This window comes from Sciurus vulgaris (assembly GCF_902686455.1).
Source record: "Sciurus vulgaris genome assembly, chromosome: 6".
NCBI lineage: Eukaryota > Metazoa > Chordata > Mammalia > Rodentia > Sciuridae > Sciurus > Sciurus vulgaris.
This window is the reverse complement of record NC_136466.1, coordinates 32,939,771-32,957,781: the sequence shown is the minus strand read 5'-3', so window position 1 is coordinate 32,957,781 and position 18,011 is coordinate 32,939,771. Positions and strand designations below refer to the sequence as shown.

General features: G+C 52.3%; 1 protein-coding gene across 5 annotated transcripts in view; it reads right to left on the bottom strand.

Moving 5' to 3' along the window:
- JADE2 (jade family PHD finger 2) overlaps nt 1–18,011 on the bottom strand; it is a 51,389-nt gene that overhangs the window by 12,765 nt on the left and 20,613 nt on the right. For all 5 annotated transcript variants that reach the window (XM_079144127.1, XM_079144129.1, XM_079144125.1 and 2 more), the window contains 6 exons: nt 15,192–15,349; nt 10,360–10,520; nt 9,568–9,779; nt 8,017–8,184; nt 6,530–6,646; nt 4,968–5,432 (listed from right to left, as the gene is read on the bottom strand). In XM_079144127.1, coding sequence (XP_079000253.1) covers nt 4,968–5,432; nt 6,530–6,646; nt 8,017–8,184; nt 9,568–9,779; nt 10,360–10,520; nt 15,192–15,349 — 1,281 coding nt within the window. The remainder of the gene's footprint in view (nt 1–4,967; nt 5,433–6,529; nt 6,647–8,016; nt 8,185–9,567; nt 9,780–10,359; nt 10,521–15,191; nt 15,350–18,011) is intronic.

Genomic DNA, 18,011 nt, shown 5'->3' with positions numbered 1-18,011 from the left:
GTTTTACTTTTTTTTTTTTAATTACTGGGGACTGAACTCAGGGACACTTAACCACTAAACTACACCCCTAACCCCTTTTGATTTTTTATTTTGAGACAGGACCTCACTAAGTTGCTGAGGGTGGGATTGAACTTGCAATCCTCCTGCCTCAGCCTCTGGAGTTGCTGGGATTACAGGCGACCCCCGCCCTGCCCTGGGCCCAGCAGTTTTATATTTTTTGTTTCAGTTTTGGTAGTGGCCCTCAAACCCAGGGAGGGTCTTGCACATGCAAAGCACATGCTTTGCCACTGAGCTATACCTCCAGCCCCAGGTGTTTTGTTTTTGTACCAGGGATGGAACCCAGGGGCACTTAATCATTGAGCCACACCCCCAGTCCTTTTAAATATTTTACTTAGAGACAGGGTCTTTGTGAATTGCTTAGGGCCTTGTTAAGCTGCTGAGACTTCGAAATTGTAATCCTCCTGCCTCAGTCTCCTGAGCTACTGCAATTACAGGTGTGCGCTACCTTGCCCAGCCCCAGGTTTTACATTTAATCTATTTCTTTATTTTTGAGACAGGGTTCTAGCTGCCCAGGCTGGCCCAGCTTGTATCCCCCTGGCACCACCTTTAAAACAACAACAACAACAACAAAACACAACTCCTTCAAAAGTACAGACAGATATGTATTTAGGAAAGTAGATACAGATTCAAGGGAGAATGGGGGAAATCTCAAGGGAGGGACACCTTTGGGATAATGCAAGAGATAAGCCTCATGGGGGCTTTCTCCAGAGGGAGCTACAGCCCTCTGGAAAGACAGTTGAACTTGCCATCCTTCTGCCTCAACCTCCTCCTGATTGATTGGCTCACACCACTGCACCTGGCCAGGTTTTATATTTCGATGAAGTTGTACCATTAATCAACGAGTTTTAGAGAGAGCCTGGGTGTGGAGCTGAGGAGCAGGGAGGACTCACAGCTGGGTGCTGAGCTAGAATGGACCAGTATTGGGGCGCTCCCAGAGAAGTGGAGGCCAGGGAGGAGCAGGCATCTTTAGCATGAGATTTTGAAGGGGACTTAGAGAGCTGGAGCTCAGGAGGGATATGTGGGTTGGAGCCAGTCCCTAGTCCCCACTGCAGGGAAAGCCGTAGAATGGATGCTTCAGACAGAGGAGCTGGGAAACCACGACCTTAAGGCGGACCTGGTCAGAGCATCCACACTGAAAGGATTGCAGGGCCAAGGGCAGGCTTGAAAAGCAGTGGCAACCACTGCTGAGAGGGCAGGGGATGAGGACTGGCTTTGGCATGCAGAGGCTGCTGGTGACCAACACAGAAGGCTCTGGGATGTGGTGGTGGTGAAGAGCCTGGCCACCGGAAGCAAATCCCATGACCCCAAGGAGGTGGGAGGGAGGCGCTGTAGTTTTCAGTGCTGGTGAAAAAGGTCCTGAGGAGGGGCTAAGAAAGGGCGGCTGGTCCCCTGCAGGTGTGAACTGGAGAGAGGTTCTTTGAGGGTAGGAAGGAAGGTGGCAGCAAGGACAGAGAGCAGGTCCAGGGGCTCACTGGCAGCCAGTAGAGGTCTCTGGTCTCAGGAAGAAGAGACGAGCTGTCTGCTAATGGATGGGGGAGCCACGAGGGAGGTGGGCAGGGGTCAGGGAAGCCCACCATACAGCAGGACAAGGCTGGCTGGCAGGTGTCAGCCAGGTGTTGGGGAACCCTTTGCTCACTGCTAGGAGCAGAGTAGCTTGCGCTGCATGTGCCTCTGCCAGGGGTGTGGCCCCAGCACAGGGGCAAGGATGTGGGCACCAGGCTAGTGACAGAGCCAGGGGTGGGGGGAGAGTAAAGAAGATGGTGGGACAAGGAAGCATGGCTGTCTGGGACAGCAAGGAGGACAGCAGACTGCTGTGGGGAGGACTTGGGGAGTTCTGTGTCACTGACCTGGAGCAGCTGGAGGTGGTGACCAGGTTCAGGTGGGGCAGGGGCAGGCAGTGTGGGTTGAAGAGGTCCTAGAGAGCTGGATAAGGTAGGCTTTGGTAGTGGGGAAGTAGAGACAAGGGAACTGTAATCTAGGCATAGAGGGCAGCAAACAGAGTGACCAAGTGACAAGGAGGCAGGTGGCAAATATCAGGAGAGGGCAGTATCCATTTCCAGCTCAGCCTTTCTCTCCTTGGGGACGGGGGCAGCAGTGGCGAGGTCTGGGGGGTTCCCACATGTCCATCTTCAGGGCAGATGAGTGTCTAAGAGCTACCTCTACCCTCCTGGCCTCTTCCCCAGGACAGGCCAGGTCTTCAAATAAACTCCTGGTAGTGAGATCCGTAGCCACAGACAGCAAGTCCCCACACAGCCTGACCACCAGCGTGGTTGCTAGGGGACACTAGCTGGTGTCTGCAGGGCTGATGTTCAGTGCTGCAATTTTTCTGTCAGCCATGAATAACTCGGGGAGGCTGTGCTGGCCTTATTCTCCTGAGCTGCCCGCCAGGGCTGAGGCCTATGGCTGAAATTTTTAGGAAAGTACATCTTCTGGGATGACCATAAATAAGGGATTTCATGCTGTGGCAGTCCCAGCTCCTGCTTCTCTCAGCAACCCCCTGCCTGACCGTGGAGGGACAAATCAATCAGGAAGGCTGCTGTGCTTCCCAGCCCCGGCACCAGGCCTGCCTTTTCACCCTTGCAGCGCTAGGCTTGGCCTCCCTGCTAAGAGCTGAACAGCGTCTGGGGTGAGAGCACTGACCAGAATCACAGCCAGCAATGCAGGACACTGTGCTAACTTTCGTCCCCTGTCCTCACTGTGACCAAGAGCAGTTTGATTTTTTATTCCTATTTTATAGACAAGGAAACCAAAACTCAGATAACATGGAAACTGAAACAAAGAAGGGGCAGGGCTGGGAAGTACTGGCACTGAACACAGACAGGCCACCCAGGGCTTCAATCTCAAGCCCTGTCCTGCACTTCCCTGATGGATCCCGGCCCAAGCTGGCCCTGTGCCCAGTCATAGGTTGGATACTCTTGGCTCTTGGCACTGGGCCATGGTGAGAGGCTGGGCCCACTGGCCAGGTCACCACCACCGTGGGACTTTGCAGAAAGCCTCCCCAGCAGCAGAGTTCTCAGTGTTGTTCATTCATTGAGGTCACCTATGCAGGGCCATGAGAGGTCTTGGGAGGAGCACAGAAGGGATGAGCTGGCTCACTGCTGTCTCTGATGCTCTCCTCCTCAGTCCGCCAAGGCTGGACCTCCCCTTGCCCTGCTCTTAGCTGGTGCCCACCAGCCTAGCCCTATGGCTGCTGGGGAAGTCGCAGCTGGACAAGCCCCTCCTGAGCTGTAAGAAGCTGCACAGACATCGAAGTCAGCCCTGACTCCTCCTTCTGGAGAGGACACCTGTCTAGGGAGGGGGTCTATGGCAGTTCTGCTTGCCCTGGATCCCCTGGAGCCTGCCCAGCTGGTTTGCTGGCAACTCAGCCCTTGCCAACCTCAGACCCTGGTTCCCCCCACACCAGCTGACACAGGGATTGGAAGGTTGGGACACTGGTATGGGGATACTTTTGCCTGGGGAAATTTACAGAATAGAGAATGAGCCAATGTTGCTTTTCCTGACTCAAGCCCTCCCGCAGTTCAGCTCTGAAGTCCTCAGGAAACAAGCTCCACTAAAGCTTCCTGTCACCTCATCTCTCTGAGCCCCAGTTTCTTCACTTGCTCAGTACAGCTGGGAGGATAATCTCCTTTTCCAGGATGATGACTACAGAAGATGATCCCTGGACCTTCCCATACAGCCCAGCCAAGGTTAGGGCCAGGGCCAGGCTAGAGGGCTGTTTAGCATGACCAGGGAGGTCAGATTTGATGGGTCATTTGGGAACAGCAGGAGCAAAGCAGCTGTTTATACAAGAGACCCTGGGGGTGGGGAATTGGGGGTGGCCTCAGGACAACTTTGGAAGTGCCCTGGTCTCTTCTACCATGCCCTACTCTGTGTGACAGAAGGCCGGGCTTCCCAGAAGGTGGTGGCTGGAAGGCAGGCGGCCTTGCCCTCTGCCCTGGCTACAGCAAGGGACATGTGATTCCCTCCCACCCCCATGTCTTCCTTCTGACCTGGTTGTAGGCTGGGAACTGCCAGGCAGTAAGCTCCCTCCCAGGTCACTAGGGTCACTTCCCCCTTGTCCAGGCCCCAGGGCAGATGAATGGGGTGAAAGATAATAGGGAAGCTTTGTCCAGCTACCCTGGCACAGCAAAACACCTGCTGAGATGCTTGACCCATTTTACAGATTGCTCACCGGGTTGTGAGTAATAAAAGCAGCTGCCTCAGATTACACAAAGCTCCCCCGATGCTTCTGCCCAGGGCTGTTTCCTGGAGCATGCCAACCCATTCATGCCAGTCCTGTGACTCCTCCTCCACGGGAAGGGTTTGGAAATTCCAGGTGCAGTGAGACCATCCCTGTCTAAATCTTGCCTGTGCAGCTTCCAGACACACTGTGGTCCTCTAGTCTAGTGTCACAGGACCTACGGGCCACCACTCCAGGCTTATCCTCCACTCCACACAGGCTGCTGACCCTCAATGCCTGCCCCCATGCTTTGTGTCTCAGTTCTATCTGCCAGGTACCCGAAAGGAGCCACATTCATACCTGCGTATCCAGACATGCCCAGCATAGGTCAGCAGAGCAGTCTGAGATGCCCCTGTCTCTCTCCTGCCTCTGATTCTGAATAGAAGCTCATGTGTTAGGACCAGGCAGGGCCACAGAAGCCAGAAGTGGGGCTAGAAGGGATTAGGAGCCAGGAACCTGGACACTTGCCTCAACTCCGACACTCCCCAGCCTCCCTCCCTTGTTAAGGTCACCTTTACCAGAGTCTGGATCCTTTTCTATTCTGTAAAGCATCAGTCACTCCCATACTGTCCATGACCTGGAAGCCCTCAGCCCTTTAGCTGATCTCAGGCGAGTCCTGGCTGGCTGCCCCAGGGCAGTGAGCACGGAGCAGAAAGGCCTCCTGAGGTGGCCTGCCAGGGCTACTCACCCTCTCCAGGTCCTGCCTCAGGTGTGTGAAGAGCTTCAGGCGGCGGTAGAGGACGTCCTGCTCCTGCTGGGCCAAGTTGTCCACCTCATCGGTCTTGGGTGTCAGCAGCGGCTGGTTGGCATTGGCTTTCCTCTTCAGCTTCCAGTACTGGTAGATAAAGTCGACCAGCGCCTCAGCCAGGTCCAGCCGCTCGGCCACCTCGGCCGGCTCCACTAGCTCGTAGAAGTCTTCCTCCAGCTGCTGCAGCCTCTGCTTGCGCAGAGTCACCTTTTCCATGTCCTCGCAGGTTTGGCTGGACTCTGCGGGCTCAGATGTAGGCTCGCACCGTGGGCCCCCATCACTGTGCTCCTGGCAGAACGACTTGAACTTGACTTCATCGTTGTCTGCTAATATAGTCCGCATTTCTAGGCCATGGTCAAAGGCGCACGTGACATGGAATGCAGTGACACAGGAAGGCATTGAACACTGGAGGGAGAGAAAGGGCAGCGTGAAAGAAGCCCTGGTGGGAAGGAAAAAGGATATGGGACTTGCCACAGGGCTCCACTGACAATGCAGAATGCCTGGGAGATGCTACATAAAATGGCTCCCAACGCCCTGCTTGGGGTGGAAGGAGTTACAGGACAGAGGAGCCCTGGGACACTTGGAAAGGTAATGGGATCAGCACAATACACCCCCAGGGAGTCATCAGTCAGAAAATGATTCCGTGACCTCTCCGGGGACAAGATGCACTTTTGTGTGGGCAAAATGACTCTGAGGTTAGAAGGCATCAAAACAAAGACTAAAGATGGGCCACCCGCCTCCTCTACTCTTGCAACACCATCTAAGGTAGGGATCCTTGTCCCCAATCTTCGAGGAGGGGCTGCAGTCTTGCCCAAGCAGCTGAGGCCTGAACCTCCCTCCTAGCTTTGTTTCAGCAGGAAGGCCCTGAACTCTTAGGAACCACTGATGCTGCACTCACAAACCCTTCTGAAGGTCTTATAAATGGAGAAATGAAACAGCCAAGGAATGTCCCCCAGACCCCCAGAGGCATCAGAATCACGTGGGGCTTTGTTGGAAGTGCCAATTCTCAGCTCCAGACCTACTAAATCAGAACCTCGGGGAAGGAGGCCCAGCAATGTGTGTTCAAAAAGCCCCCAGGTTCTGATACACACTAGATTCTGGGAGCCAAGGTAACAGACAGGTTAGTGCAGGGGCAGGAGACCTGGGGCAGGAGAACCCACTAGCTCAGCTGGAGGGGAAATTTGATTCCCACTGCTCCCAAATCGAGCTTGATGTCCAAAGCAAGGTAAATGTATTTATCAAGCCTAAAGATACTTAGGGAAAGCCGAGTTCTCAGCGCCCCAATGGCGTGGTGAGCCACCCTGCCCCTGGAGGACCTGAGGATAAAGGAATGCTCACCTCCTCCCAGGAGGAGTCCCGAGTCTGGCTCCAGTCCCCACACCTCCCTGGTCCATCTGTGGTCCCACTGCAGCAGCATGAGGGGGGGTGGGGTAAGGGTGGGGAGAGGGTGGCGGCTGCAGCTGTTTTCCAGGGGTCCCCGAGGGGTGAAGTGGGCCTCATACCTGGATACAGGTGCCCGTGCACTCCTTGCAGAGGCTGCAGGACAGAGCCCAGCGGCTGGCTGGAATATGTGAGATCTTGGTAATGGGCTCCATCTTCTCTGGACAGCCAATGCTGACCTGAAAGGACATAGGGAACTGCATCAATCCCCAATCTGCCTCCAGGAAACCCCACCACATGGGGGACTGACCAAAGAAACCAGGTAGCAGGCAGACAGAACAGTGGCTGAATCTCTGAATTCTAATTCCTGACTCCAAACAGGAACAGATCAAGGTCTGAGTCCCTCCTCACCATCCCAAACTGACTGTTGGCCAAGTGTGTGCTCATCTGTGACTAATCCTGGGCTGTGAATCAGTGAGAATGCACACGAGTGTGTGCAGTTGACAAGGTGAGTGTGCAGGCCTCAAATAGAGGTGCCTGTGTGTGTGTGCGTGTGTGCGCGTGTGTGTGTGTGTGTGTGTGAGAGAGGAGGTGGGGAGAAGGTGCAAAGTCCCCTTTCCTTCTGCATCACATTAATATCTTTTGAATTCTTGTTATAACTTGTTTTAATTTCATCATTTTTCCTGGTACCAAGAATAGGCCTCATGGCAACTCCTCTTGGAGGCCTTCAGGTCTCTCCTGGACAAGAGGGATACACCTTTACTTAGCCCTGCCTAGGGGGACAGGCCTGCAAGTTTGTCTGTCCCAGGAGACAAGACACATTTGTCTGTCCATGTCTGAGAATGGAACAAGGGTCCTTCTCTAAAGGACTCCCAAGGTGGGGTCCTTGTTGATTCTCTGCTGTGTCCAGACCAGGTGACACTGAGAGGTAGTCCCAGCCTGTAAGATGCTGCTCTGAGAGCCAGTGGCTTCTGACACAAATGGGTGCAGTCACAGAAGCCTGCAATGTGGGCCCCTCTGGGCTGTGAACCCAGGAAGGGAAGGGCCACATACTGACAGGGTCACCTGGCTTGTTTCTAGGCACGGGCAGTACAGGAGTGGGGTCTGGGACTGAACTCTGGGGAATGTCAGCATTTCACATTTTAAAGAAAATGAATGGTATTCTAGGAGCCTAGGGGCCTCTGCTGACCTGTGGACCCAGCCTGTTGCCTGTGGCCTTCCCGTCTGGCCGCAGCCACAGGCAGACCCCTCCATTCGACCACAGCCAGACCAGTAGGCCTGCTACCCCACTTTTCATTAGGCTCGATGCCTGGTTTTCTTTCAGGTCAGTTGGATTATCTGTGTTTTAAACATGCAGGCTGACTGAGGTTGGAACCACTACCTACATTTTGAAGGATACCACAGCCTCTCCCTTACAGGCAGCTACCTGACTTCTGCCCAGACCTCAGATCTACCTCCTGAAACCCCCAGCAGCCCAACATTCCTTCAGCCTTGTCACTTAAGACCCCTGTACTATCCCGTGGGTCCATGCCCAAGTTGAGTTCCATGCAGACCCACTTCCCTGGGTGCTGCTCCCTGAGCAGCCGTATCCCCACACCCACCCACCTACCTCAGGAATCCACAGGGCGCAGCTGACGTGCACCCACTTGGTCCCACTTCGGGTGGGCTTCAAGGCTCCTCCTCGCTTGGGGCAGAGCAGGCACTTTGGCTGGACTCCCAGGGCACACGTCCGGCACAGCCAGCTGCCCGTAGGCACCTTCAAGATCCCGTAGCAAGCCTGGGGAGAGAGCAGGATAGTCGTGGGTCAGAGGCATTAGCCGGTCTGTGCCTGGACAGCAGTCAGCTCTTCAGGGTTGACAAACACCGAGCTCCTGGAAAGCTCTTTGCTTGCCTATTTCACAGTCCTCCAGGAAAGGGCTCAGGCCTGCCCTCTGCTGGGAGGAGGCTCACTTGAGCTAGTGGTTCCTAACCAGCACAAACCTTGAGAAGTTCATGAGACCTCCTCAAAGGTTATCTATATTCTAGGACCCAGGCCCACAGTTTTCATCTCTTGCCATGCCTAGGGCTTAGGAGAGACACTGGACCCAAAAGCTGCTGGGTGGAAGGGACATGGATGTATAAGAGTCGCACTGATCCACCCACCTGCCAGCCAACTGCAGTCCCTGCCTGAGCTCCCCAGGGTCTAGTCCAGCAGTAGCCAGTACAGATGGCCTCAAAGTCAGGTCCAGAGTGGGTCTACTGGGTCTCAGTCAGATGTCCAGAAACAAGGTCCAGAGACATCCAAGACCTGAAGCCTGAGGACTCAAATGAAGCAGGGTATGGGGAGGACTAGCTGGATGCACCTAGTTTATAATACCAGCAATGGTGGTAAGTACTTGAAGTCATTACTACACTATACTAAGCAAATAACTCATAATAAACAATTTAAACCTTTCTCTTTTTATTTTTGTACCACAGATAGAACTCAGGATGTTTAACCACTGAGTCACATCTCCCATACTTTTTATCTTTTATTTTGAGACAGGGTCTTGCTAGATTGCTTACAGCCTCGCTAAATTGCTGAGATTGGCTTCGAACCTGTCATCCTTCTGCCTCAGCCTCCCTCCCCACAAGCCGCTGAGGTTGTAATCGGGTATCACCATGACTAATTTAAAGGTCTTGACAATTCTTTTTTTTTTCCAGTGCTGGGATGGGATCCAGGGTCTCAGGCATGCTAGGCAAGTGCTCTTCCACTGAGCTATATCCCCAGGCCCAAGAACTCATTTTTATTGATAGCTGAGGGAAAAAGAGGCCCAGAGAGGTTAAGAAATTTGACTAAGGTCACAACCATGCTTTGAAACCAGGCAGGTTGTCTCCATGCTTGGCTCTCAATCATTACACTATGCTGCTACTTCTTTTTAAATTCAGGACAGGAGAAGTGAAGGAAGAGCATAGTGGGGTAGGGGATTCCACGGGGAGTGTCTGAGGTAGACGGGAGGACAGAAAGTCAACCCAAAGGGCATGTGCTCAAGTCTGGCTGTGGCTGAGCCAAGAGCCCTGGTGTCCCCTGGCACCTCAAGGCATTCATGCTATTGCCTCCCTCCCCCCTGCTAAGGGATGGCTCACAGCATCCCTGAGCACCTACAGCCCCAACGACCAGCCCAGGCAGGGGTCCACCCACCTGGTGCACACAGACGTTGCACTTGTCACAGAAGACCATTTCGTTGCCATCCTCACCCTCGGGGGAGCGGCACACGTCACAGACCACATCTTCATCGTACTCGATACCCAGCCCCTCCTGCGTCTCGATGGCCCTTGCCATATTCTGGTGGCACAAAGTCTCCAGCTCCTCCAGCACACGTTCTAACGTTAGCTCGTCCAGCTTGGGCCTCTCTGTGGGGAGGACAGTAGCGGGTGGTGTCAGGGGGCAGGAACTCTGGGCAGACAGGGAAGGCTTTCTGCTCAGCCATTGTGTGCCCTGAGTCTTGGCTCTAAAGATGGACCGAGCTGGACCATCCCATCTCAAAGGCTCCTGACCTGTCATGGTGTTCTCATTGGAGGCAGCCAGCTTGAGACCACGAGACACACATGTATGCACAGAAAACATGGAGTGCTGTGTGCAGCAGGCACTTGTGAAGGTAGCTAAACAGGGCAGAGCTGGTCCTTCCTTGACACATCTGTGGGCTTTAGCCCCAGTGCCCCTGCCCTGCTTGTGTGTTCACTTACCCCTACAACATTCATGCCTGCTATAATAGTCCCAAGAACCCTGTGAATCACGTGCTGTTATTGCAATCACAGGACAGCTGAAGAAACTTGAGGATGCAGAGACACTAAATAACAACACCCATCAGTAACGCAGAAGGCTCTGTTCCCTAGTCTCAGCCACTGCCTTTACAGGGGTGAGGATGCTGGGACTAGGAAGAAAACACTCCCTCCCTGTTCTGATCCCATTCCTAGCACAGGGGTCACCTACCCATCTCCTTGAGCTCCGAGTTGATAAGCTCCAGCCAGTAGGCGTCAATCTCGTCCAGGTCATAGCGGCTGCCCTCTGGCCAATCAGGCTGGGAGCCCTCACCCAGTCCAGAGCTGCTTGGTGATCCCTGCGTAGAGGGGCCTTCCAGCGGTGGGAGGATCCTAGGAAATCAAGAGGGATGGTCATGAAGGGAAAGACCGTGAGCCTGCCAACACGGAGAATTCCAGTGAGCTGGCCAGCCCTGCTGAGGAGCTGGCAGCCAAGTGTGAGGTGTGACTTTCGATGCCCAGCAGGGCCTACCCCTGTGCATCCCCTCCTTTGTTTCTCCACCATCTGCCCACCCTGCAGAGACTTAGATGACTGGACATATATAAGACCTCAAGGGTATGGAACAGAGTGGGTGATAGGAGAGGGGGCTGATCACAGTCCTAGCTCACCTCATAAAAGACTCCATGCCCAGCCAGAGCTCACCTCCACGGTTCTTCCACCAGGGTGGCTGGGCCTAAGCTAAAGCCTGCTGATCAGGATATGCCCTGCCTGGGCCTGTAGGAGGTGGCCCAAGTGACATCCTAAGCAATGCCCTGTGCCAGCCACTTGGGGACAAGACGGATAAAGCCAGTTACACTCCAGGTCCTTTGACATACTCCTCCAGGTGAGGACGGGCCAGGGAATAGCTACACGCTTTCACAAGCTCTGGCCCCTCCTGCACCAAGAGCCAGAAAACGCCCTGACCTTGAGTAGAGTTGAGGCCAGCTCTCCTCTGGGCTGGGGAGGAGAGCTACAGTCCCAGGTACAGCAATACCCACAACACTTTATCCTTCCCAGATCCGGTACATGAGCAGCAGAGTTTCTTATGATGTTACTCGTCTCCTGGTCAACGCTGCCCAGGACAGAAGCCAGACTCCTGTACACAAAGTTCCACCTATGATGGTCTCAGGATCACACCCCAGCTCAGCCCTGCCTTGGGGCCCTGGCTGCAGGCGTAGATTACATCCGAGCTCTCCCACTGAATGTCTGTTCTCTCATGTCCTCATCCCCAAAATGGGCTAATGATATTAGTACCTATCTTGCACAATTAGTGAGAGGATTGTAAGGATTAATGTGTGTGTGAGCTGAGACCTCTGGACATCATCTTTGCTGTCCAAAAATGGGATGCAAGGGGACAATTTTGCCTTGGGGGGAGTCAGTGTCCCCTCAGCTCAGCTGTATTGTCCCTCAGATCCTGATGCTAGTTCAAAATGCCAGCTATTAGCCAGGTGCAGTGGCTACTCAGGAGGCTGAGGCAGGAGGATCACACACTGGAGGCTACCCTGAGCAACTTGGCAAGATCCTGCCTCAAAATAAAATAAAAATTTAAGAAGGGCTGGGAATGTAGCTCAGTCATAGAGCTCTTGCCTAGCACGTGGGAGGCCCTGGGTTCAATCACCAGTGCCAAAAAAAAAAAAAAAAAAAAAAGCAGAATACCAAAATACCAGCTCTTCCCACCCCCCACTGGTTGCCATGGTTATTGCCTGGGAGCCTGGCCTCCATCTGGACAGTTCTGCCAGGCCTGAGAGGCCCCTCACTTGCCTGGGAGGCCTCCTGGGGTCGGATGCAGGGCTGCCAGGGGCTGTGACTCAGCGCACACTGTGGAGAGGAGGGCAGGGCCCGAGATGGCAGAGACATGGCTGAGCTGGGGGGAGGGTGCCTGGGCTCCAGGAAATGCCCCAGGTGTTAGCAAGAGGGACAGGAAGGATGCAGGGGATAGGAAGGCAGAGGCCCAAGCAGGAAGAAAGGCCTTCAGGCCAGGAGGGAAGCCTAGGAAAGGCAGAGGGGCAAGGAGAAAGGAAAAGGGCTGCCACCCCATTAACGATGATGTGCCACCCGCTCCCCCAGGGGTTCCAATCAGAGCTGCACTAAGACCTGAGTCCAACGAAATGCTGCCTTTCCCTGTGAAACAGTCATTGGAACGAAAGCTTCCTTTCAAAGCGCAGCCTGTCATTTTGTCATGATCTGGTTTTGTTTGTGCCCTAAACATATGCTTAGTCGAGGGTTTGGGGCAGCTCTGGTCCAAATGCCCAGCTGCTGGCACAACACTACCCACACCTGCTTGCCTTGTCAACTGTTACCTGGCCAGACCTCCAGGGAACAAGATCAGTGTCTTCTCTCTGGGAAACCAGGGCCAAGGGACTCATACCAGAAAACTCATTTCCTGTGTTTCCTGGGACTCCCATCTTCACCTGTTTGTCCCCTTCTGGCTCTGGCTATGAAGAAAGACCTCCTACCAGGCATGGACTGATCTGACCCTTGGCCAGTGGCACAGAGGTCAGCTGGGAGGAGGACAGCTGGGTGGAGACCTACGTGGGAGACATTCACCAGAGGCTGGTCGCACCCTGAGCTGAGCTTTCCGGCTAACTAGGGCGGGTAGTACAGGCCCTCACTCATTTTAAACCAAGAGGTGGCATATCTGCCCAAATGCCAGGGAGGGAGGGATAGAGGGGTTGGGACAGTACTGGGGAGAACAGTTAGCGCCAGCATGTATGAGGTTCTTGTTCTGGGCCTCACAGGGACAACCCAGGGCTTGCTTGTGCGGCCTGTGATTTCCTGGCCCAGCCCACTATGCCCCAGTGGCCCTGCAGGAAAGTCCCCAGAATTTCCCGACTTCCTCATCTATAAAATGGGACAGTACTCTGTACTCCATCAGTCAAATACAATCATTAAATGAGAAAATGAACACCACGGGCTCAGTACAGCAAATTATCAGGCTCAGAGCAGCTCTGGCAATTCTGGCCATGATGGCCTCACAGATATTCAGACAAACGTTGTGCAAAAGGAGGCAGCCAGGGAGATGGATGGGCTGGGCTGGGCTGCGGAAGACACAGATGGAGGCATGGAGAGCTCGCCAAGAGAACACCCGTCTTATCCCTTTCAAACCGTGGACAGGCCGGGAGCGCCTGGCTCATGTCATCCCGGTGCAGCTGTGCATATGCTGGGAATGCACGTCACGAAGCCAAGGCAGCCCGAACATGTGCTCTCCTCTTGATGTCAACAGATAAAGCACCCTACAGGCAAGGCAGTCTGAAACCAAGCTACTGGTGTGGAAGCATCTGCAATTAATTACCTAGGCCTGTGGATGTTTCCGGAACCACCTGACATTGACATCAAGTAGAAAGGACAGACTGCTGGGGCAGGCCAGATCAGGACTGGTCTTTCTCTGAACAGTAGGTGTCCTGCCCCTTCTACTCATCCTGGGCCCTGGCATATGTGGTGACAACTTGGCATGGTATACGCCATCAGAAAGGTTCTGGTATTATCCCCATTTCACAGAGGAAGAGATTGGCTCAAAGAGGTCAAATCGGAGTTTTTCAGTCTGCCTAGGTGAGGGCAAAAAACTGGTTAGGAGCTTCACCCATGTTGCTGGCCCTCAAAATGATGTGGAGAATAACAACTCTATTCTCCAATTCATTCACGGATCTAACATATACTCCCAAGGGGACCATCTAGAGAGGCCTCCCCTGATTCTCAGAAGGTTCCAGCCAAGTGTTGGTGGCACTCAGCCCTCAGAAATTATTGGAGGAGGAAGGGCTCTCCACAATAGCCAATCCCCACAGAGCACCCAACAGGGCTGAGTCTGCTTCCCCTGTGATCTTGTGCCCAGCAAAAGGCTGGCACTAAGGTTCTTGATGTCCATGAGCCAGCTACAAGTGTGACTGCCAGGAAGCGATGGTGCCAATGTCAAGGGAGGGGACAGCTGTGATCTTTGCCCCAAGTTTGGTCTACATGGGCTCAAGCAAGAACCAAGGCTGCCAAGGCCAGAAAGGGGTTGCCAGTAACCTGAGCTGCCCTGCTTAGGTGGGCTGGTGGGTTGGGGAGGACAGGACATCAGGCCCCTCTGCCTTGAGGGTTCCCCAGGGGGCAAAAAGAAGCACCTGACTGAACTCTAGCTGGAGGCACAATCTATGTCAATGTGGCTTCATCCTGTAAGAGCATCCAGGGGTCTCACTACTCCATAAAACTGGGAAGCTCCAAAGCCCAGTTAAGATTCCTCCTTGACCTAGATCCTGTCTATGAACCCCTTTAAAAGCAGATTAGAGGGCTGGAGTTGTGGCTCAGTGGTAGAGCACTTGCCTGGCCTGTAATCCCAGCGACTCGGGAGCTTTTGGGTTTCTTGAGGCAGAAGGATCACAGGTTCAAAGCCAGCCCCAGCAATTTCCAATGGCCCTAAGCAATTCAGGGAGACCCTGTCTCAAAATAAAATATAAAAATGACCAGGGATGTGGCTCAGTGGTTAAGCCCCTCTGAGTTCAATTCTGGGTACTCCCCACACCAAAAAAAAAAAAAAAAAAAAAAAGAAAAAAAAAAAGAAAAAGAAAAAGTCTGGAGATGTTCCTAACCAGATCTGCTGTGGTATCGAGTCTGGACTGACATCATTCTAACCCACAGCCAGTTTTTGCAGGCTGCCAGTTATGTGCCAGGTCCTACGCCAAATGTGTCCCAGGCATCGGTTCACTACACCATCTCCACAACCTCATAAGGATGGTATGATTATCATCGTTACCATTTCAAAGACAAGGAAACGGAAGCACAGAGAGATCAGACTTCTGACCCAAGGTCACACTGAATATGAGTGGCAATTTGGATCCAGGCAGCCTAGCTCCAGAGCTGAGTTCAAGCTCAGATCCAAAGCCTCAAAAGTATTTCTAGAGTATTGGAGTATTTCTAGAATATTTCAATGATATATCAGACAAGAGAACTTAACACAGAATAGAGACAGGCTAAAAAGGAATTCTAGGACTGGTAGGTTCCTTTCTGGAGAGCAGCCTCCCCTTCCTCGCGGGCCTTGCCTGTCTCACCTCACCACTGGCTCTGGAATGGCTTCAGCCCCCGCCGGCACCTGTACACCTTTCTCCCATTCCTGTCGCCATGGGTCTGCCAGGATGTAGTAGTCATCCGGGCTCAGCTGGTATGAATCTGGAATCTTCATGGCTGTGATCAAGTCTGTCCGGAAAACCTGCCAGAGTGAGAGGGGAAAGTGATTTCAGATAGGGGCAATCTGTTCCACAGACCACAGGCGAAGGAAGTGGACCTTATATCTGCTCACTTAGAAATAAAACAAAAGGAGTAGGAACAATAAATACCACATCTCTGAACCAGCACATGCCCTGCCCAGAGTACATGTTCCAGAAACAGGATGAACTGAATTCACATTGTTCTGACCTATTAAAAAAGGACAGAATTTGAATGATCAATAGGATCTCCCCCTTCCTAAAGGGGAGGGGTAAGACTTGTAGAGAAAGGCAAAAACAAAAAACAAACACAAACTAAAGAAAAAAACTCAGAGGGCAGAAAGGCATCTGTGAATGCAATACTGCTGATGCATGACTACACAGGGAATTGTTACTGGAGGTTTAAAATTATGTTATAAATTTGCACCCACAGGCGTTGTAAGGAGAGGTATGAAATAGTGCAAGGTCCAACCCCAGGAAAATATTATTTTTAAAAATCTCTTTTCCAGTGCTGGGGATTGAGCCCAGGCCTTATGCATGCAAAGCAAGTGCTCTACCTCTAGGCTACATCCCCAGCCCTAACCCCAAGAAAATAAAAGGCCATAGGGTAAGAAGAGGATGGAACTTGGGGCAACCTGAAGAGTAGCTATATATGAGTCAGGACCTCCAAGGTCCCTCAAGAACAAGGACATTGTTTCCCACTTCAGTAGGATTTTACAATACTACCCTTGGTGTGATGGGGTAGGAAGAGGATAGTTGTCTTCTCTCTTCCATCTGTTTCACTGAACATTCCCTTAAGAGTCAGCACATGAGGCTACCTCAAAATGCTTTTGGGTTTCTTGAGCGCCTACCTACAGCTCACTCAGCGGGAAAATGATGTTCCCATTATTCTATTTGTTGTCCTCCACTTCCACCCTAGAACTATCTCCAAACCCATTCCCAGCTGGCTCTGGCAATGCTTCCTGACTCCATTGCCTAATCCTACTGTGCCCCTGCCCCCCACAAAGCACTGCTGAAGAAGATGGTTGCACCTCTAGATACCATGTGACTTGCTCAGGTACCAACTTCCCTGGTAATCATTACTTGAGAATCACTTGAAACTTACATCAATGAGACAAGAAAAACCACTTCAAGGGGTAATCCAGTCCTAAGTTCAACCTCCAAACCTCCTCTCCCTGGAAGTCATTGTCTATCACTGTGCCTGAAGCGAAGGCAGTTCACTTGGCTTTCACCAGGCTCCAGGATCCTGACCTGGAAGTGCTAACCTCTGCCTACGAGGGATGCACTCACCGGCTTTATGAGCCCCAGTGGAATCAACAGCCATTATCACAAGGAAAAACTAAATGGGTGCATCGATGGGCCTGGAAGCAGCTTCTTGCAGAATCTAATTAACATCTGCATCTAGCTAGAGAGGGCCCTGGCTTGAAAAAGGTCAAGTTTCTTGAAGACTCTATTTGCCAATATAATTTAATTGTTAAGACTAACACCCTAACATTTAATTAGGGTGCCAGTGTGAAAAAATTAAAATCAGATTACGATTAAATGCTAATTAAACAGAAGATGGAATGTGGCTAAGATCTCACAGCCCTGATAATTTGCATATCTTATTAGCAAGCAGCAAGACAGCTAATACAAGAGCACACACTCAGGCGCTGAGTGCTTCTGGGGCTCCCTTCAGCAGACCCCCTTTGGGGAAGAAGTCTTTCCCTAGGGAGGCCTCTGGAGACTCGAGAAGTCCAGGAGGGCTGGAGCTGAATTATTTCCCCAAGCCTGCGTATCTCCACTCCTGCACAGGAGCTAGAGTAAGCGACCACAAAGTGACTCAGATCCAGAGTCTCCAGAGACAAGCCTGGATTGAACAAAGTTCCATGTTTTTGTTTCTGTTTTTGGTACCAAGTACTGGACTCAGGAGCGCTGTATCACTGAGTCACATCCTAGTCCTTTTTATGTTTTTTATTTTGAGACAGGGTCTTGCTAAGTTGCTTAGGGCCTTGCTAAATTGTTAGGGCTGGATTTGAATTTGCAATCTCCTGATTCAGCCTGGGAATACAACGCTCAGGGAGCAGGTGACTGGACACTATGGGCCCCTTCAGACAGGCCTAATGAAAGTAGGAGGCCAGCTCTATGAATGACTGTCAGATATCAAGACACATGGCTGTGTGCCAGGTGATAGACAGCTGTTTGTAATTTTGACTTAATAGTCCCTATACCAATTCTGAGATTAAGTATTATCACCACCTGTTTTAAGCTTGAGGAACAGACTCAAGGTCTACATGTTAGAAGTGGGAAACATGCCAGGACAACACAACCCTGGGGCCATCCTGTACTTCCTTCCCCAAGGCCACTTTGTCCCCTTAGGCTCCAGGCTACTGTCCAAAGTCCTTGAATCAATTTGCAGCCAAATCAGGTGGATTCTCCAAGGGTAATATGCCAATCTGATGGTGTCCTTTGTTAAGTTCCAAGCCCTCCAGTGGCTCTCCATTGTCTTCTCATAGTCCTCAGGCTGAAGTGCAAGGTCTATGGGGCTGGTAGCCACAGGGATCCAGCACTTAGAGTCTCCCAAGTACTTTTTCACCTGGGAGTCTCTTTCTGGATCACTCTTCTCCCTCATCAAAGAGGGCCTGGCATGTTTCAGCTTCAAGGTCTCAGTCGAGCACATATCTGCTC